General features: G+C 51.3%; 1 protein-coding gene across 6 annotated transcripts in view; it reads left to right on the forward strand.

The window, feature by feature from the left end:
• Positions 1-17843, forward strand: part of FAM193A (family with sequence similarity 193 member A) — a 177862-nt gene that overhangs the window by 103713 nt on the left and 56306 nt on the right. For all 6 annotated transcript variants that reach the window (XM_082609591.1, XM_082609592.1, XM_082609593.1 and 3 more), the window contains 3 exons: positions 373-607; positions 6941-7065; positions 11811-11958. In XM_082609591.1, the coding sequence (XP_082465717.1) occupies positions 373-607; positions 6941-7065; positions 11811-11958 (508 nt within the window). The remainder of the gene's footprint in view (positions 1-372; positions 608-6940; positions 7066-11810; positions 11959-17843) is intronic.

Genomic DNA, 17843 nt, shown 5'->3' on the forward strand with positions numbered 1-17843 from the left:
GGTGTCACCTCTGGGGGCCTTGGCTTTTCACCTGTCCGCATATAAGCGGTCAGAGATGAGTGCTGGGGTCTCCCGGGCTCGGCAGTTCTGTGGCCCCTGCACGGCTCCTCTGTGCCTGCTCTGCCACCTGCTGGCTGCCTGAGTCCGGGGACTTGCCCAGCCACCTGGCTTCGCGTCTGACCCGGCGTCGCCACGAGCTCGACAGCGAGCTCTCATTGGATGCCAGTCACTGCCGATTGGCCAGTGACTCTGAGGGCTCCCCCTGTGTCGAGCGGGCTGGCTATGAGAAGACGGCGGTTGTCGTTAGGTGGGCACCCTCCGGGGTCCCAGGGTCCCCCTTCCGGGCGAGTGGTGACTCTCTCTCCTGTGCAGGCTCTGCGAGCGGGACCCCTACCAGCTGTACCAGCGGCTGGAGCAGCAGGCCAGAGAGTACGTGCTAGAGATGAAGGTCCGGCTCCTGCGGCAGCTGTCGGCGGCATCCAGGGTGAAGGCGCCGTCCGCCCTGCAGGGCCCCCCACAAGCTCACCAGTTCATCTCCCTGCTCCTCGAGGAGTACGGTGCCCTGTGCCAGGCGGCGCGCACCATTAGCACCTTCCTCGGCACCCTGGTGAGTTGGCTGCGTCCCCTGCCCGGGGCGGGGGGCGGTGGGGGGGTCTGGAGGCCCGTCACGCCCCTCCCCTCCTCCGAGATGTGCAGGCGGGGCTGGGGGCCTGATTCCTCTCCTCTTTCTCTCCCCTCTGGACTTGGCTGCTGGGTGAAAGCGGAAATACTGCTCGGGGACCTTGGGTCCTGGGGGCACGGTATGGGGACTGTGTGAGGTGAGGGCCAGAGCGGGTGACAGTAGGAAGGAGACAGAGGAGTGGCTGTGCTGTGAATTCTGCAGATGGGGCTGTGTTCTCAGGTGGAGTGCAGAGCATGGGGACGACAGGGCACCTGTGTCCAGCCCCCCGGCTCGCCGTCACTGATATACTCGCCAGCCCAGCGCTGCACTGAGGATAGGGTCATAGAACCACTAAGTCGCCAACCCCCTGCAGGCGGTCTCTGACCGCCTTAGAAGGGAAGTGACCACAACGGGGTGGAAGGAGGCCTCTGGTAGAAACTCAGTTCCTGGGCCTGGTCCTCGACAGCCTCAAGTGCACCTGCCGGCTGGAAGGAGGGACGAGCCGTCTTTGCTTTCTCGACTTACTAATAGTCTGTGGAGCTTCTCATCATCACTCAAATTTTATTATTAAGTGAGACTTCATTGGGCTGGTTTTGGGTGCTTTCTTAGTGGTAAAACTGCATTTTGAAACAAATGCAGTAACCAGTGGTTCCGAAGGTTTTAAGCGTAAGGTCTTTATGTGACTCTAAAGTTGATAGACCTCGATAGAAAAATTAACCAATTTTGCAGGTAGTTTCGGGGGGTTCACGGAGCTCCTCAAGAAGCATCACTTCAGTAGAGCATTGCCGTTCCTGCAAGTGAGTCCCGAAAACCTCGAGTGAAGCTCCCACCGTGAGAAAAGGAGCGGGTGAATGCATGGGTGGGCGGTTACCCTGTTCAGCCCCGAGCCTGAGGGGCTGACCCCAGGGCGTCCCAAGCAGCACCCGCCCCCGGCTCACTGAATGTCTCCCTGTCCTCCAGAAGTCCAGCTCCCCTGCTGCTTCCCCTGTGCCAACACTGGCCTGAGCCTGGTGCCCAGAGCGGTGCGGAGAACTGCTGCCGCCCCCCAGCCAGCCAGGGCCAGCTCAGCCTCACCCTCCTCGGCCGGTTAGAGTGCACGCCATCTTACTCAGCTACCAGAAAATAATTTGAACCGTGTTTATTGAGCATAAGCTCTAAGCTTAGAATACAGCTATTTGGTCAGTGATCTATTTCACTTTCTTTGCACATGGAGATACTCCCTTTGGTTTCCAGTGAGACACCACACCAGTAACCTGGACTCTTCCTTCCTCCAGGGGGGACAGCTGAACTCTGGATAACACAGGCTAAAACAAGGTAGCATCTTTTAAAACGCACTGCTGAGTTGACATGAAAGGCAAGAATCCTTGGAGGGAAAAACAAATCAAAAGCTGGTGGAATCCTGAGAAAGTCATGTGCTCAGAAGCCAGCATTCCCTCCAAAGATTTCTTCTCGTCCTGGGAGATAGGAGGTACAGCCTAGGTCCAGCACATAACGCTGGGACCACAGATGATCACAGCGTCTGAGGGGGCAGGAGAGACCCTGCCCACCGGAGGGACAGCAAGGGCCTGTGCCTAGGGTGACCTTGGCAGGGGTGGGGGGCTGTTCATGTGATGTGAAAACCCCCAAGCCTAGAAGTCAGTGAGTTGGGCAACACACAGATCCCCTCTGCGAGCTCACTTCATCCCATGTAAAACCACTGTACCGTTGTCACACCTGAGAAAACTGATGGTGATTTCTGTGCACTCAGAAAAATGTCCCAGTTACCTCAAAAATCTCTTTTTGTGTTTGGGGTGTTCAAACCGGATTGAGAACAGTTCACAGATTTATAACAGCGTCTTTCCAAGTCTACCCCATGATCTGAGGAGGGTAAGAGTTGACAGAGCCGAGGTGAGATTAACTTCCAAGTCCGTGTCTCAGAGTCTCAGCATCTTTGGACTTGGACTCCTTTCAGTTTAAAAACTGAGAGCCCTAGGGCTTCCCTGGTGGCGCAGTGGTTGAGAGTCCACCTGCCGATGCAGGGGACACAGGTTCGTGCCCCGGTCCGGGAGGATCCCACATGCCGCAGAGCGGCTGGGCCCGTGAGCCATGGCCACTGAGCCTGCGCGTCCGGAGCCTGTGCTCCGCAACGGGAGAGGCCACAACAGTGAGAGACCCGTGTACCGCAAAAAAAAAAAAAAAAAAAAAAAAAACTGAGAGCCCCGGGGCTTCCCTGGTGGCGCAGTGGTTGAGAGTCCACCTGCCGATGCAGGGGACGCGGGTTCGTGCCCCGGTCTGGGAGGATCCCACATGCCGCGGAGCAGCTGGGGCCGTGAGCCATGGCCGCTGAGCCTGCGCGTCCGGAGCCTGTGCTCTGCAACGGGAGAGGCCACAACAGTGAGAGGCCCGCGTACCGCAAAAAAAAAAAAAAAAAAACTGAGAGCCCCAAATAGCTTTTGTTTGTGCAGATTTTATCTATCAGTATTTACTGTGGTGAAATTAAAACGGAGAAATTTAAAGATAATTCATTAAATCACTTTTAAAATAACAGCTCATTGCATAACATAAACAGCATATCTCTAAATAAAAAAACTTTTCCAAAACAAAACGTTTAGTAAGAAGAGGGGCACCATTTACATGTTTGCACATCTCTTTATGTCTGGCTTAATGGAGGACATGTGGGTTCTTACATCTGCTTCTGTGCTCCATCTGTCTTCATAGGTTGTTTGGGTTGAAGTTTTTGAAGAAAATTGGGCCTCCCACAGATATGTATTTGGAAGAATAGTCTAATAGACTTTTCAGTTTGTTGTGGATATTCTTCTTTGAGAGAATACACCGGAGTCCCAGTGCTTCTTAATGGTTAGCTGCAGTGTAGAACCTGAAACCGTGTCACTGAGCTGAGCCGGCTCTGTTCCGTCACAGTTCACTGGTGAAGCTCACACTTCAAGTCATTTTCTAGCATCAGACGTCGGTCGTTTGGAAAACACTGGTTCACTGAGTGAGCTACACAGATCTTGCTAAAGATATTCAGTGTCATGTTAGGCAACACGATATTCAATATAAAAAATGGCCTTTGGGCTTCCCTGGTGGCGCAGTGGTTGAGAGTCCGCCTGCCGATGCAAGGGACGTGGGTTCGTGCCCCGATCCCGGAAGATCCCACATGCCGCGGAGCGGCTGGGCCCGCGAGCCATGGCCGCGGAGCCTGTGTGTCCGGAGCCTGTGCTCCGCAACGGGAGAGGCCACAGCAGTGAGAGGCCCGCGTACAGAAAAAAAAAAAAAAAAAAAAAAATGGCCTTTGTCACCATCCCTGTCACCCTCATCAGAAAGATCTTTAAATGTGGAGAAGCTTCAAGGCCACAGTGGCAGGTGTAAGTTTTCCAAAGTTCTGATTTTTGCTTGAGAGCTCAGATTTTGGGATTGGCCACAAGTGGGGTCAGTTGTCCTTGAAGCAGTAAGCTCACTCGCCGTGCACACCTTGCCAGCTCATGCTGTGCTCACTCCCTTAGCCTCCCTGGAGACAGCCCCTCCTGCCCCCCTGCCGCTGCAGGAACACGGACCATGTCAGGGCGTAGAGAGGCGTCTTCAAACACATGCCTTTCCTGGGAAATGTGCTCGTGCCCTCGGGCATCAAACCGGCCACAGGTTTTCTAATGATTGTACACACTGAAATAAAACTGGGACCAAAGTTAGGCCTCCATTCACCTAGGAAATGCCTTCCCAGGCTGTAAGAATTGTGAAATCTGAATTTCCATTTACAAGGCCAGAAGAATCTTGAATCTCCAGCTGTTTCTCAAGCTCTGCTATAGGACTTGAGTGTACACACTTCCTCTTTCTTCTGCCAACCCCCAAACACCTCCCTGCAGGTGAAGTGAGAAGTGCGAGTGGTTTGGGTGGAAGTGCCTAGGCTCAGGTCATCCGGGAGCTTTTTCTTTGGCCTCTGGCTGGGGCAGCACCAAGTCTTTGCCGACCCCCGGGTCTCGTCTTTTGTAGCAGCTGTGACAGCACAACCCCCACAGACCCCGTCCCCCCAGGCCCAGGGCATGTTGCTCAGCCTCTGTACACTGTTTCTGGCCTGTGAATGGGGCACGGCAGCACCAAGTTCAGGGTTCCTGTGGGCGCTGGTGAGTTCGCACGTGGGAAGCACTAGGATCCAGGCCTGGCCCACGGGAAGTACTCGTACTACTAGCACGTGTTGTTGTCCCAAGTTGACCTGAGGTTGTGAAACGAGTTTGGGGTCTGGTGTTGCTCTTGCGTGACTCACCTGGAAGTATAATTTCAGATTTCATAAACAATGCCAAACATCTTCCTCGTGAATCGGTCTTGACCTTTATTACCTTTAGTTAATGTGAGCCCAGATCCAGAGCTGTGGTCCCACCCCTGCAAGTACTGTAGCTCAGTGCCCAGGGCTGCTCACAGGCTGGCGGGCAGGGACTGTTGACTCTGTCCCAGAGATTGACAGGGGGGACCAGGCAGGACCTCGGCTCTCCTGGATGCCTTCCCTGGACCCTCTCTCATCTGGCTGAGGGCCTAGTCTGGCTGCTGCCTTAGCTCCTTTGTCATGGAGACAAATCATAAATCAGACCGTCGCCAATCCTCTGTCCCCTGGGGACTCCCAGCAGTCAGGGACCTGCTGCGCTAGTCTCTGTGTCCTCATGCTGGCACAGCGCCTGTGCAGAGTGGTCTCTGCTGAAGTGTGTGACACATGTCCTTTCCTCACTGCCTCGGTGGCTATGTCATTATTACAAGCACGTTCTTAATATGTGCTTGTAATCAGGCCTCATTCCAGGCCTTGGACCTAGTTTTTCGGTTCCCAGACGCTGGTCTCCTGCCCCACCCAGCTTTCCTGTATCGTAATTGCTCCAAGAGATGCTGCGTGTGAAACAAGAATGATAAAATTTAGACCTGGGAGGCACTGGTGTTTTGGTAAAACGTACAGTGAGGACAGGCACTGGAAACGTTGACAGAGTTGAGGGTTTGAGTTTCCCTGCAGATGTCATAGATACCCTGCCAAGTCTCTGTGTGGATCTCGAGTACAAGCAGAGGGCTGCGTGCGACTCGAGAGCAGGTGTGCATGCATGGTAGGGCAGGAGCACACGTGCTCAGCAGCGTCCTGCAGGTGTGTGCTCAGGAACAGGAGCTGCTCACCCTAAGTTGCTCTCTCAGCCCCTCCGTCCACCGGTGATCAGGGCACAGAGCAATGGGATCTCCACGTGTAGATCGTGTCCTGACGTCTCCAGGTGTCATAATTTCAGCTCAGTTGGGCTACACAGTAAATAGGAACAGACCAGTACATGGGGTGGCATGAGTCACCTGTTCAGAGGGGACTGGAGTGTGATGCCCAGTGAAGCCTCTCCAGACTGTCGGTCACTCAGGTGAGGACTGTTTCCCCAGGTGCGAGGTGATGCACCATGAGTAGTGTACGTGTGACTGACAGACGGACGTGTGGGTTCACACACGCGTGGTTGCGGCCAGAAGCTGTTGAATGTGAACGCTGCACGTGGGGAGGTCGTGGCGCTGTCTGCCCCGGTCACCCTGTTTTCTCTGGAGGTCACTCGTTGTGATGGCCAGGATGCTTTCAAATGTTCAAAAGTTGTTGTCGAAAGTAACTGGTGAGGGTTTGCCTGGTGGTGCAGTGGTTGAGAGTCCGCCTGCCGATGCAGGGGACGCGGGTTCGTGCCCCGATCCGGGAAGATCCCACATGCCGCGGAGCGGCTGGGCCCGTGAACCATGGCCGCTGAGCCTGCACGTTTGGAGCCTGGGCTCCGCGCAACGGGAGAGGCCACAGCAGTGGGAGGCCCGCGTACAGCAAAAAAAAAAAAAAGAAAGAAAGAAAGAAAGCAACTGATGAGGTCGCCCATGTTTACCAGGGAAAGAAAGAGCTGACCTTCCACACAGTGTCACTAGCAGGGAAGTTACTGTGTCTGTCAGAACGGGAGACTTCTCAAGACAGGTTCAGAGACGATTGTCCTTTGGCATCAGAGGATTTGTGTGCATTTATTTAAGTTGTTTGAGAGGTAGGGCTTGCGATACATTTGGGAGGCATGGTTATGAGAAATGGCTGCCGGGCGTGTACGCTGGTTTCTCTTTTTTCTGTCCCCTCATCTGTGTGCATTTTGCCACCCCTTTGTTTTGTGTTGAGTCATTTGGAAGGGAGGCTGGATGCACAGGGAGTAGCAACCCCTCATGAGCAGAATGTTCTGGGCCTGGACAGAGGGATGTGGGTTTGGCGGGGGGGGGGAGAAACCCTTATGGGAATTTTTCAGTCTTTGATTGGGTGTATCTTCTATGTATCTATCTAACTAGGAAAATGAACACTTGAAAAAGTTCCAGGTTACGTGGGAGCTGCACAATAAGCACCTCTTTGAAGATCTGGTCTTTTCGGAGCCGCTTCTCCAGAGCAGCCTGCCGGCACTAGTGTCACAGATCAGGTACTCGGTCTCCACCTGCATGTGTCCTGCTGGCGTGATGGCTTGCTCCTGTCCCTGGGGTGCAGCAGGTGTGCACCTGAATGCCACTGCAGGGGCAGTTCTTGCCAGAAAATTACCGGGCTTAGGGGAAAATACAGTTTGGCTAGAAAGCTCAAAACCCAAAGAGTAATACGATTGAACTGTAAAATAATAAACCCAGTATCATTGCTACTAAGGTTTAGCATCACAGATTTCTCCTGAATAAGGAAAAGCTGCGGTAAACATAGCAGTTCACTTGACAGGTCCCAGGCTTTGCCAGGTGGCTGTGGTGTGGTCTGTGCTGGGGCACTTGGGGGGCCAGGGGAGGGCTGGTGGTGCTAAGGGCTCCGGGGCGCTAGGGGAGGTGTTAGACACGCTGTCAGGTCTCTCAAGCGTTCGCTCCACATCGCGGCTCATGGCTTTGGTTCTTCTTTCTGCTCTAGAGCTTCCGTGGGGCTTCACCAGGTATGCCAAGCCCGGAGTCCCAAGTATAGCCTTGGGTCGCTTGCCCTGGTGAGGGGGAAGGGGAAAGCGCAGCCAGGGTGTTTGCTCCGAGGTGGCTTGACAAGTTGGGCCCCTCCTTGGATCTGCTGTCCCTGTGCTAGAGAGCCAGGTGTGAGCTACCTCAGCCCAGCAGCGGGTGATTTTGTTCCTCATCTGCTTACCACCTGTGAACAGATTGCCAGGCTGTAGATGCATCATAGAACAGCACAGACTGTAGTCATCTTGGTTTAAAGGTCCACACCAAAATATGGTTGGGCCAGATTCGCAAAGAAGGGGAATTATTTTTACGTCAGTATATTATTGTTGCAGTTAACTTACACAGTAGTCACCTTTTTTTTTTTTCTCTCTTGAAATCCATGTTTCAATCCAGTCTTTGTTTCCTGTATTCCTAACTCCTATTTGAGGGGTCCTAGCTATTCCCACTTCTCACCCTTACCTCCGGAGCAAGAATAACCTTAAAAGCAGCTAGGGAAGGAGGACTGGGGCTAAGGTGGTCAGGACAAAGAGTTACTGGTGTGGCCCGCACCCTGCTTCCAGCATCTCCCGCACCACCGCCTGCTTCCCGCCCACTCTGACAGCGCCGTTACTTTCCATGGTGGGTGCACAGAGACATGAGTGTCCTAACCGCGACCCTCATGGAGATTGTGCCCAGTTACAATGCTCAAATCCAGCAAGAGTACTTTTTATAAAAAGACACGCATCTTGTGTGTGCATGGGGGGGTGGGGGGGTCCTTATAGTAGCATTCCAGGGTATTTAGCCTTGTTTTTTCTTTTTATGGTGAGCCAGGGAGTTTGATGGGCCTCTCATCAAACTGTGGGTGGGTGGCAGAAGCCTGAAATGTGTTATAGAACTCCACTTTTTCCTGTGCCCTGGCTCTGGATTTCTCATCTTGCTCATTGCGAATGGTGGTGTCTCCAAAGATCAGCAGCGTTTTAGAGTCTAAAGTGTTAATCCTGGGGTCAAGCTGCAGAGCTGCTCCCAGGAGCGGGTGAGGAACAGGGTGCATAGAGATGGGGATGGAAGCTGGGGAGAAGGCAAGCAGGGCGTTCCCCAGGATTCTGGGGCACCAGAAGGAGCCATTCCTTCGAGTTCCCCAGGAGACACCTTTGTTGGACCCAAGAACAGTTCAGATTTGAGCTTCTAGTTTACAGATACCTATTTAACATCTCCTAAAAATTTTGTGACAACTTATATACAAACACTACCCCCTAAAGTAATAACTATGTCTGTGGCACACAAAATCCATAGTTGTGAGTATTTTAACACTGACACTTTGTCTCTGGGCCTGCATTTTGTTTAACTTTATTTTAAAGTAAAATACAGATACTCAGAAAACTACACAAAATAAATGTAAACTGAATGGATTGATAGCAGGTGAACATCCCTTAGCCCCACCCCAGCGTGCTCACCTAGAAGCAAGTCCATCTGCATGCCCCACCGGGCACAGGAGCCTCGCCCAGAGCTGTCACTCAGTTGGCTTGCACAGCGATCCCGTGATTCCCTTTCTTTATTCTCTCTCTTTTTTTTTTTTTTTGGCCGCGCTGTCCGGCATGCGGGATCTTAGCTTCCCGACCAGGGATCAAACGTGTGCTCCCTGCAGTGGAAGCGTGGAGTCTTAACCACTGGACCGCCAGGGAAGTCCCCCTTTCTTTATTCTCTTATTACTCATGTGCATTTCCATAGTCTTGCCTGCTTTTTTATTTGCTGTAGTTTTTTTTTTCTTTTTTTAAATACAAATGATCTACCCAAAGGTTGACTTCATTAAAGGAACTGACTTAATTTAGGAAAGTTATGTTTCTCTGTTTTTTAACAGCTTTATTGAGATAGAATTCACACACGATATAGTTCACTAGTTTAAAGTGTACAATTCAATAGCATTAATTACATTTATAACGTTGGGCAACTGTCACCACTATTTCCAAAACTTGGATGTCACCCCAGATAGAGACTCTGTCACCGTTAAACACTGACCTCCACTCCTGGCCCCTTTTTCTCCGTGCCTTTTGAGATTCTTTAACATGCAGGCCCCCACTCCTGTCCACTTTCCCTTACAACTTACCCATTAAGGAACCAGCTCCGTTTGTCGTGTAGCAATGCCAGGGTCTGGTTCCTCCAGCAGGCCACTGTCTGTGCTGCCTGAGAGTTCGTGTGAAACCAGAAGCTCTGTCAGACTCTTGCTTCCATCCCTCTGGCAAGACCAGGAGCCCCATTGTGTCTCCTTATTTGTTGTGGTGGTTTTAGTAGCTATTGCCCAATGTGGTCTTTATTTTAAGTATACTGATATATTCATTGTTAGGGGAATGTTTAATTAGGCTTGTCAGTAAACGTACCTGAACTGATTTTATCTCATTTTCCTTATCACTTACTGTTTCACATAGACAATATTCATAGTAGATATTACCAGCTGTTAACTGTCATGTGTTTGCAGAGTGAATATTTAGGTAGTAACCTGTCTGCTGACCCATTGATGCTGTTGACCCTGAGGACACTTTCTGCAGTCTAGCAGCTCCCTGTTTCCTCTCTGGACTCCAGCCCCGTGCCTACAGCTTGTGCTCTGAGTGCCCCACCACAGAAGTCCTAGGACCCCCGGCTGCTTTGCCCTCCACCGGCTCTAAGTAGAGTCTGCGCTTAGGACAGGAGGGGAGCGGTTCTCACCTCGGGCAGGAGTGGGGGGAGGGCACGAGTCCCCTCCGCCTCCACCCCAGTCTTCTGGGTGGCCTAATGGGGAAGGTGGGGTTTGCACGAAGAGTGGAAATCAGCTTGTGATGAGCAGGGCTGCAGAGGCAGGGCTTGAGGAGAAGATCACTGCCTCGTGGGCTGTCGTGCTCTCAGGCCTGGGGTCGCCCACATGCTGGGCGGAGCCAGGGGGGCCTCGAGAGGCCCTGGATTCTGGGTCTTGAGGACTTTTGTTTCCTGGGGACAGCCTTGGTGTTTGAGCCAGCCCCATCACCACGTGGGTTGCGTCGTGCCCTTTCCTGGCTCTGGGCTTTCCCGTGCAGCTTTTCAGTGACCCTGTTTTCCACATGCTCCCTTCTTGAAGTGATGGAGCCGGTGTAGACGGCTTCGGCAAGAATGAGTCCATTCGCACGACGTGCGTCTTTATGCAGTGGTCACCAGGGTGGAAAGGGAGGTGTCTGCACCCGTGGAAAAGTTCTTGTTTTTAAATCGCTATTGTTTATTTTCATTATAAAATTATTAGATTGTCACTGCAATACAATTCTGAAAGCAAAGGAAACCCTGAAGAGAGGTAGGTACCATAAACAACTGGGTGCTGCTTCCAGATTTTTTCCAGTGTCCACGCCTCCCACACATGTGCATCTTTACACATGGTGACATAGTCCTTTCCTCACTTAACATGGGAGCATCTCCATTTCAAAACATATGTCTGTAAGTGCATGTGTGTCTGAGTCTGAGTGTGAACAAGTAGGTGTAACTTAGCCTGTAATTAGAAGCCTTGTCTGGTGTGGCATCACTGATCCCAGTGGGTAACTTCAGTTCTTCCGTGTAAACAGCAGTGGTTATTAAGCCTGCACATCATCTTTGTGCTCCTGAGCGATTATAAGTGTTGCCTTTGATTTTGAAATTCTTTGTTATGAGGTCTTTATCACCATTGCTTTGGTTCAGATGTTGACATGTTTAGGTATTAGGAAAAGGAACGGTGTCTGAAGAGAACCTGCCTGTGAGCCTGCACCCCTCCCCCACTCTCCTGCTTCTCCTCTTCCATGCCACCCTCCTCTTGAGAAGCTCAGCTGTTTACCTCTATTTGTGTCCTTTGTTTTCTGTTTATTTTCTCATCTGCCATCTTACCATCTTTCTTAACAAGATACACAGAGTAAATGAAACTATAATTATATTTTTTATTGAACTGAATTTCCTGTTTTACTTGATTTGAAAACCAGGTCCAAATTTTGTATTTCTCATTAAATGTTTTGTTCTCTCTGGGTCAGTGAATCTCAGTAGGGAAAAATAGTTTACGACCCCACATCTAGTGAACTGAATCTCTGGGCCTTAGTCTTTGTAGAACAGCGTTACTCACCACTCATTTTTTTCTTAGGAGCTGTTGCTTCCTGGAGCTTCTTCTCTAGGCCAGACTGTCGTGGGTGCCTGGGCTGTGTGCTTAACTCATCCTGCACAGCAGCCTCGTGGGGTGTGTGGTGGTGCCCCGCTTGCCACCTCGGGAGGGGAGATGATGGCCAGAGTGCTGAAAGGCCTCTCTCCCCAGGCTGGGGACCACGACGCACGACACCTGCAACGAGGACACGTACAGCACCCTGCTGCAGCGGTACCAGCGCTCCGAGGAGGAGCTGCGCGGGGTGGCCGAGGAGTGGCTGGAGTGCCAGAAGAGGATCGACGCCTATGTGGACGAGCAGGTGGGTGCGCACCGCCGGGGCGGCCGCAAGGAGCCCACCGCGAGGGGCCGTGTGCCCAGGGGAGGGGTGCGAACGGGGGCTCCCAGCTGCTGCTGCTCCGGAGGGGACGCCCAGCCATGCCCGCAGGGTCAGCTGCCGGTCAGGTCCCTGCTGGCCTGGGTACAGCCACGGTCACGGGCACAGGCTGCTGCCCAGCCTCGGTGCTGCCGGCGGGGGCCTCTGAGGCCTTTGGAAACGGCTGAGCCTGGTCATGTCAGGACCCATTTACTGAACACTGGCCACACGTGAGCTTCAGAGCCCATTCTCCCCCCGTCCCTAAGCATGTCGAGTGGGAGCACAGACACGAACACACACAGCTGTGCTGGGCAGGTGGTCTGCAGGGGTGGAGGAGGGTGGAAGGCAGGCGCTGCTGTGGGGATGGGGCCTGCGGGCAGGGCTTCCAGCCGGCGTCCCGGCCAGCCAGCCCGCCTTTCTAAAACCCCCAGGAGGGTTGGGCAGGGGAGGCGTTCAGTGTGGATGTTTTCCAGGGTAATGCAGGGTGTGAGGAGTAATAAGGAAACAGTGACGGAGCTCTGTGTTGTACTTGTGAGGCTGTAGGAAAACAGAACCTTGGTTCTGGCATAGGGCGGGTGCTGGTGCAGTGTCTGCCTGGGATCCTGGGTGCCGCCTGGCCGCTGGCTGTGACGCTTCGTCTCGGCGTTGCCACCTGAGCGTGGTGAGGGATTAGGAAGAAGGAAGGGGCTGGCGTGTGCCCATGTCACTGTTCATGCCAGCCTCGCTCCGTGTTTTGTGTGGCAGTTCTCCCTCTGCAGCCTCAGGGACCGTTACTATAAGTAGTCTCTCATTCAGAACCTAGGAGAACGGTTCTGACTACATTCTCCCGCGTGATACTGACTTTCCCCTCTGTCAGGTGTGCCTTGGTAACGTGACAGGACTCAGCGCTGTGGAGCCGAGCTTGTCTTGGGCAGGTGGCTCCGCCGGTGCCATGCGCTTGGCCTCTTCCACAGTTGCTGCGTGTGTAGCACGTGGCCTCGGGAGCCACCCTGTACCTGGCACATGCTCCCCGCTGTCCTGGGGCCCCCGGGGCACTCGTATTCTCCAGCTGTGGCTCATCGCTGACCACTGACGCCTCAGCTTCGGCCGCTGTGGGGGCAGGGCTGGCCCCAGGTTGCAAATGTTGGCGCAGGGTCAGGTAGCCGTGACCCCGGCTGCCTTCCAGCTGCCATCCCTGTGCATCCTCCACCTGGACCTGCAACCAGCTCGTCCCCTGAGGCCTTGTGCAGCCAGGCAGCCGGCAGCTGAGTCACTCAGAGGCAGAGGAGCAGACAGCTCCCTCCCCTCTGCTGCCTGCACGTGCACCAGCCCGTTTGCAGGAGTTTGCTGTCCAGGTAGTAGAGGGCACAGGAGCCCGGAGGGGAGACTGGTGCGTGGGGACAGGGGCTGTTGCCTGTTCCTCGGGGTGTTCTGGACTCAGGTCCTGAGGAGGACCCTGAAGGGCACTTGGTGCCAGGCCCTGCCCCAGATTGGTGAGCTTCATTCAAGCCTTTCCCCTCCCTGGGCCTTAGTCTCCCACTTGTGAAATGACAGAATCGGATTAGATGACATTTTGGTTTTGTTTGAGCCTTTGTATTATATAATTCTGAATCAGTTTTGTGTGTGTGTGGTTACTAAAAAGCAGGACTTCAGTAAACAGTCCCTTGTGTTCTGAATTGAGCTGCACCGAGCCGGTTACTGGGTTACCCTTAGAGGGAACCCCACGTCAGTTAAGTGCAGTGGTTTATCCAGAGTACAGAGGAGCGGGGAGAATTGGGAGCCGTGGTTTGCCGGGACGTTGAGGCATCAGTTCTCTGAAGGAGGGACCTTCAGAAAAAGACCAAAGACTAGACGCCAGCCTCTCCCTGGCTAAACTCTTGTCGTCGGGGCCCAAGCTGATGATGGAAGAAATTTGATGAGGCATTCTTGCTTTAAAAGAACGAGTGATGTGCGAAGGCTTCTCAGGGAGAGAGACGTGTGAGAAACAGGAGCTGGTCTGGGCTGCTTTGTGGGAACCCACGAGGTTACACCACCTGCTAAGTCTCTGTCCTGCCGGCTCGGCTTACAGGAAGGGTGGATTGCATCAGGTCACGGAACCCCTGTCCCCAACATTAGGCTGAAGAAAATAGCCCCCGTCCAGCAGACTGAGGATGAGTCTGTCCTCACCAAGGGTTGCTGCTTACACTGCCCTCAGTTTGTCTTCAGGGTCCCTGGACTAGGAGAGGAGGGAGGCACCATTTGTATGGACACCCTAGAACCTCACAAGCCATGTGCCGCATCCCCTGAGAACCTTCTGGGTCCATGTGGGCAATAAACTGCTGGAAGGAAAACAACAGACAGTCCGTCCAGACGGCGCCCCCAGCAGTGTTTGCTGTGGGCCTGGACAGCGACACTGGCAGCTCTGCCTTGGGCCCCTCTGCCACCCCGTTAGTATCTACAGTAGTAACAGATGTGTAGAGAGAAGCTGGGTCCTGGCAAATCAACTGGAGGGCGGATCAGATGCTGAAAGATTGATGGGCAGCAGCAAACAGACTGTCACTTGGAAGCCTGTTCTGGGGAGAGTCCTAGACAGAGTTCTGGAGTCCAGATGGGAGGGCTGCACTGTCTGTCCTCAAGGCATCTCTGAACAGGCCAGACCCCCAACAGGAAATGGCAGTGCAGCCTCAGGAACTTGGGGCAGCCCCCGTCCTCAGTGCTGTGAGGAGGTATGGAGAGAGAGACCTCCAGCCCAGCGACTGAAGTCTGACCCCAGGGAGAAGCACAGGAAGACAGAGCTGCCCCCTCCCTGTTAGAGGAGACATGCAGAAGTGAATTGACAGCAGTCTTTTTTTAAATTATTATTTATTTTAATATTTATTTATTTGACTGCACTGAGTCTTAGTTGCAGCAGGCGGGCTCCTTAGTTGCAGCTCTCCGGCTCCTTAGTTGTGGTATGTGGGCTCCTTAGTTGTAGCATGCGAACTCTTAGTTGTGGCATGCACGTGGGATCATCTAGTTCCCTGACCAGGGGTCGAACCCGGGCCCCCTGCATTGGGAGTGTGGAGTCTTAACCACTGCACCACCAGGGGAGTCCTGACATCAGAATCTTAGATGTGGCTGGACTAGGTGACCTATGAGGTCCCCTGCATCTCTGGCCCTGACAGTGGGGCTTGTTGAACTTCGTGTTTGATGCTGAACGCTACTCGGGGAGTTTGCAGAGTTCCATAGTGGCAGTGGGGAGCCGCTCATTCGTGAGTACAAGTGCAAACGAAGGCCTGAGGGCCTGTAAGCAGTGCTGGTCCTCGTGTCGAGCAGGGGGCTCGCTGTCTGTCGCAGAGGAGCCTTCAGTCTGGAGTTTATCTGAAGGGGCTTCCACTGCAGCTGGTGGTTCCTTTGCAGAGATTGGTGCCATCCACTAGAGTGGGGGGTCTGATTTATCCCTGACTTTTCCATCATGTTTTGTCAGTGTAAGCTTCTGATGATATCAATAACTTGTGATCTTATTTAGATGATTTCAGGAAAACAGTGTAACTAAAATGATAATTCAGGTGAAGAGAAAGAAGATAAATGGTGACTTACTGTGCAGTGTGCTAAGCGCTGTGCTAAGCAATAATCTCCTTGCTGCTAGGAATATAATATATTAGGAATATAATACACAGTATTATCACTGCTATTCTGATAAAAATGGAGTGTGTGTAAAAATAACAATATACATGTTTTTTCTAAAAGGAAAATACGATCTTAAAAAGTAAAACTGAAAGTGAATTTATTTCTTTAAAAATACTTGTTCTTGGGCTTCCCTGGTGGCACAATGGTTGAGAGTCCGCCTGCCGACGCAGGGGACACAGGTTCATGCCCCGGTCCGGGAGGATCCCACATGCCACGGAGTGGCTGGGCCCGTGAGCCATGGCCGCTGAGCCTGCGCATCCGGAGCCTGTGCTCCGCAACAGGAGAGGCCGCAACAGTGAGAGGCCCGCGTACTGAAAAAAAAAAACAAAAAAAACTTGTTCTTATAGCTATAAATGTTTACATTAAAAAAGAAAGATCTCGAATCAACAACCTAACTTTGCAACTTGTAGAAAGAAAAAAAAAGATAAACTAAATCCAAAGCTAGCAGAAGGAAGGAAATAATAAAGATTAGAGCAGAGGTAAACAAAGACAGAAAATAGAAAAACAGTAGAGAGAATCAGTGAAACCAGAAGTTGGTTCTTCAAGAAGAACAGCAAAATTGACAGACCTTCAGCTTATGGACTAAGAGAAAAAGAAAAAAGACTGAAATTACTAAAATCGGAAGTGAAGTAGGGACATTACTACCAGTCCTACAGAAATGAAAAGAATTACCAGAGAGTACTGTGAACCATTGTACACCAACAAATTGGATAACCTAGATGAAATGGACAAATTCCTAGAAACAAAGAACCAACCAAGACTAAATCATGAAGGGCTTCCCTGGTGGTGTGGTGGCTGAGAATCCGCCTGCCAGTGCAGGGGGCGCGGGTTCGAGCCCTGGTCTGGGAGGATCCCACATGCCGCGGAGCGACTGGGCCTGTGAGCCACAACTACTGAGCCTGCGCGTCTGGAGCTTGTGCTCCACAACAAGGGAGGCCGCGGCAGTGAGAGGCCCGCGCACTGCGATGAGGAGTGGCCCCCGCTCGCCGCAGCTAGAGAAAGCCCACGCACAGAAATGAGGACCCAACACAGCCAAAAATAAATAAATAAATAAATTAAAAAAAAAAAAAAGACTAAATCATGAAGAAATAGAGAATCTGAATAGACTTATAACTAGTAAGGAGATTGAATCAGTAATCAAAAATCTCCCAACAAAGAAAAGTTCAGGACCCAGTGGCTTCAAAGGTGAATTCTAGCAAACATTTAAAGAAGAATTAATACCCATCCTTCTCAGACTTTTCCAGAAAACTGAAGGGGAGGGAACACTTCCTAACTCATTCTGTGAGGCCAGCATAAGTCTGATACCAAAGCCAGACAAAGACACTACAAGAAAAGAAAACTACGGACCAGTGTCCTTTATGAATATTGATGCAGAAATCCTTAACAAAATACTAGCAAACAGAGCTCAGCATATTTAAAGGATTCTACACCATGATCAAGTAGGATTTATTCCTGGAATGCGAAGATGTTTCAAGGTATGAAAATTGATTAATATAACATACCACATCAATAAGGAAAAACCACATGATCATCTCAGTTGATGCAGCAAAAGCATTTGACAAAATTCACCATCGTTCATGATTAAAAACACTCAACAAAATGGGAATAGAAGGAAACTACCTCCATATAATAAAAGCCACAAATATAAAAAACCTATAGCAAACATCATCCTCAGTAATGGAAGATTAAAGTCCAAAAGGGAGGGGATATCTGTATGTGTGTGGCTGATTCATTTTGTTGTGCAGTGGAGGCTAACACAGCATTGTAAAGTGACCATACTCCAAAAAAATTAATTTTAAAAGAAATGAAAGATTAAAAGAAAGCCTTTAATCCTCTGAGATCAGGAACAAGGCAAGGATGCTTGCTTTCACCACTTCTATTCAACATAGTACTAGAAAATCTAGCCACAGCAGTTAGGCAAGAAAAAGATATAAAAGGCATTTAAATCTGAAAGGAAGAGTAAAACGATCTCTGCAAATGATGTGATCTTATATGTAGAAAATCCTAACGACTCTGTAAAAAAAAACTTAGAATTTAAAAACTGTAAGTGAATTCAGCAAAGTAGCAGGATACAGAGTGCACACACACAAATTAGTTGCATTTGTACATACAAACAGTGAACAATCTGAAAAGGAAATTATGAAAACAGTTTTATTTACAGTGGCATTGAAAAAGAGTAAAATACTTAGGAATTAACTTACTCA

This window comes from Mesoplodon mirus (genome assembly GCF_964341445.2).
Source record: "Mesoplodon mirus genome assembly, chromosome: 2".
In the NCBI taxonomy this organism is placed as follows: Eukaryota; Metazoa; Chordata; class Mammalia; order Artiodactyla; family Ziphiidae; genus Mesoplodon; species Mesoplodon mirus.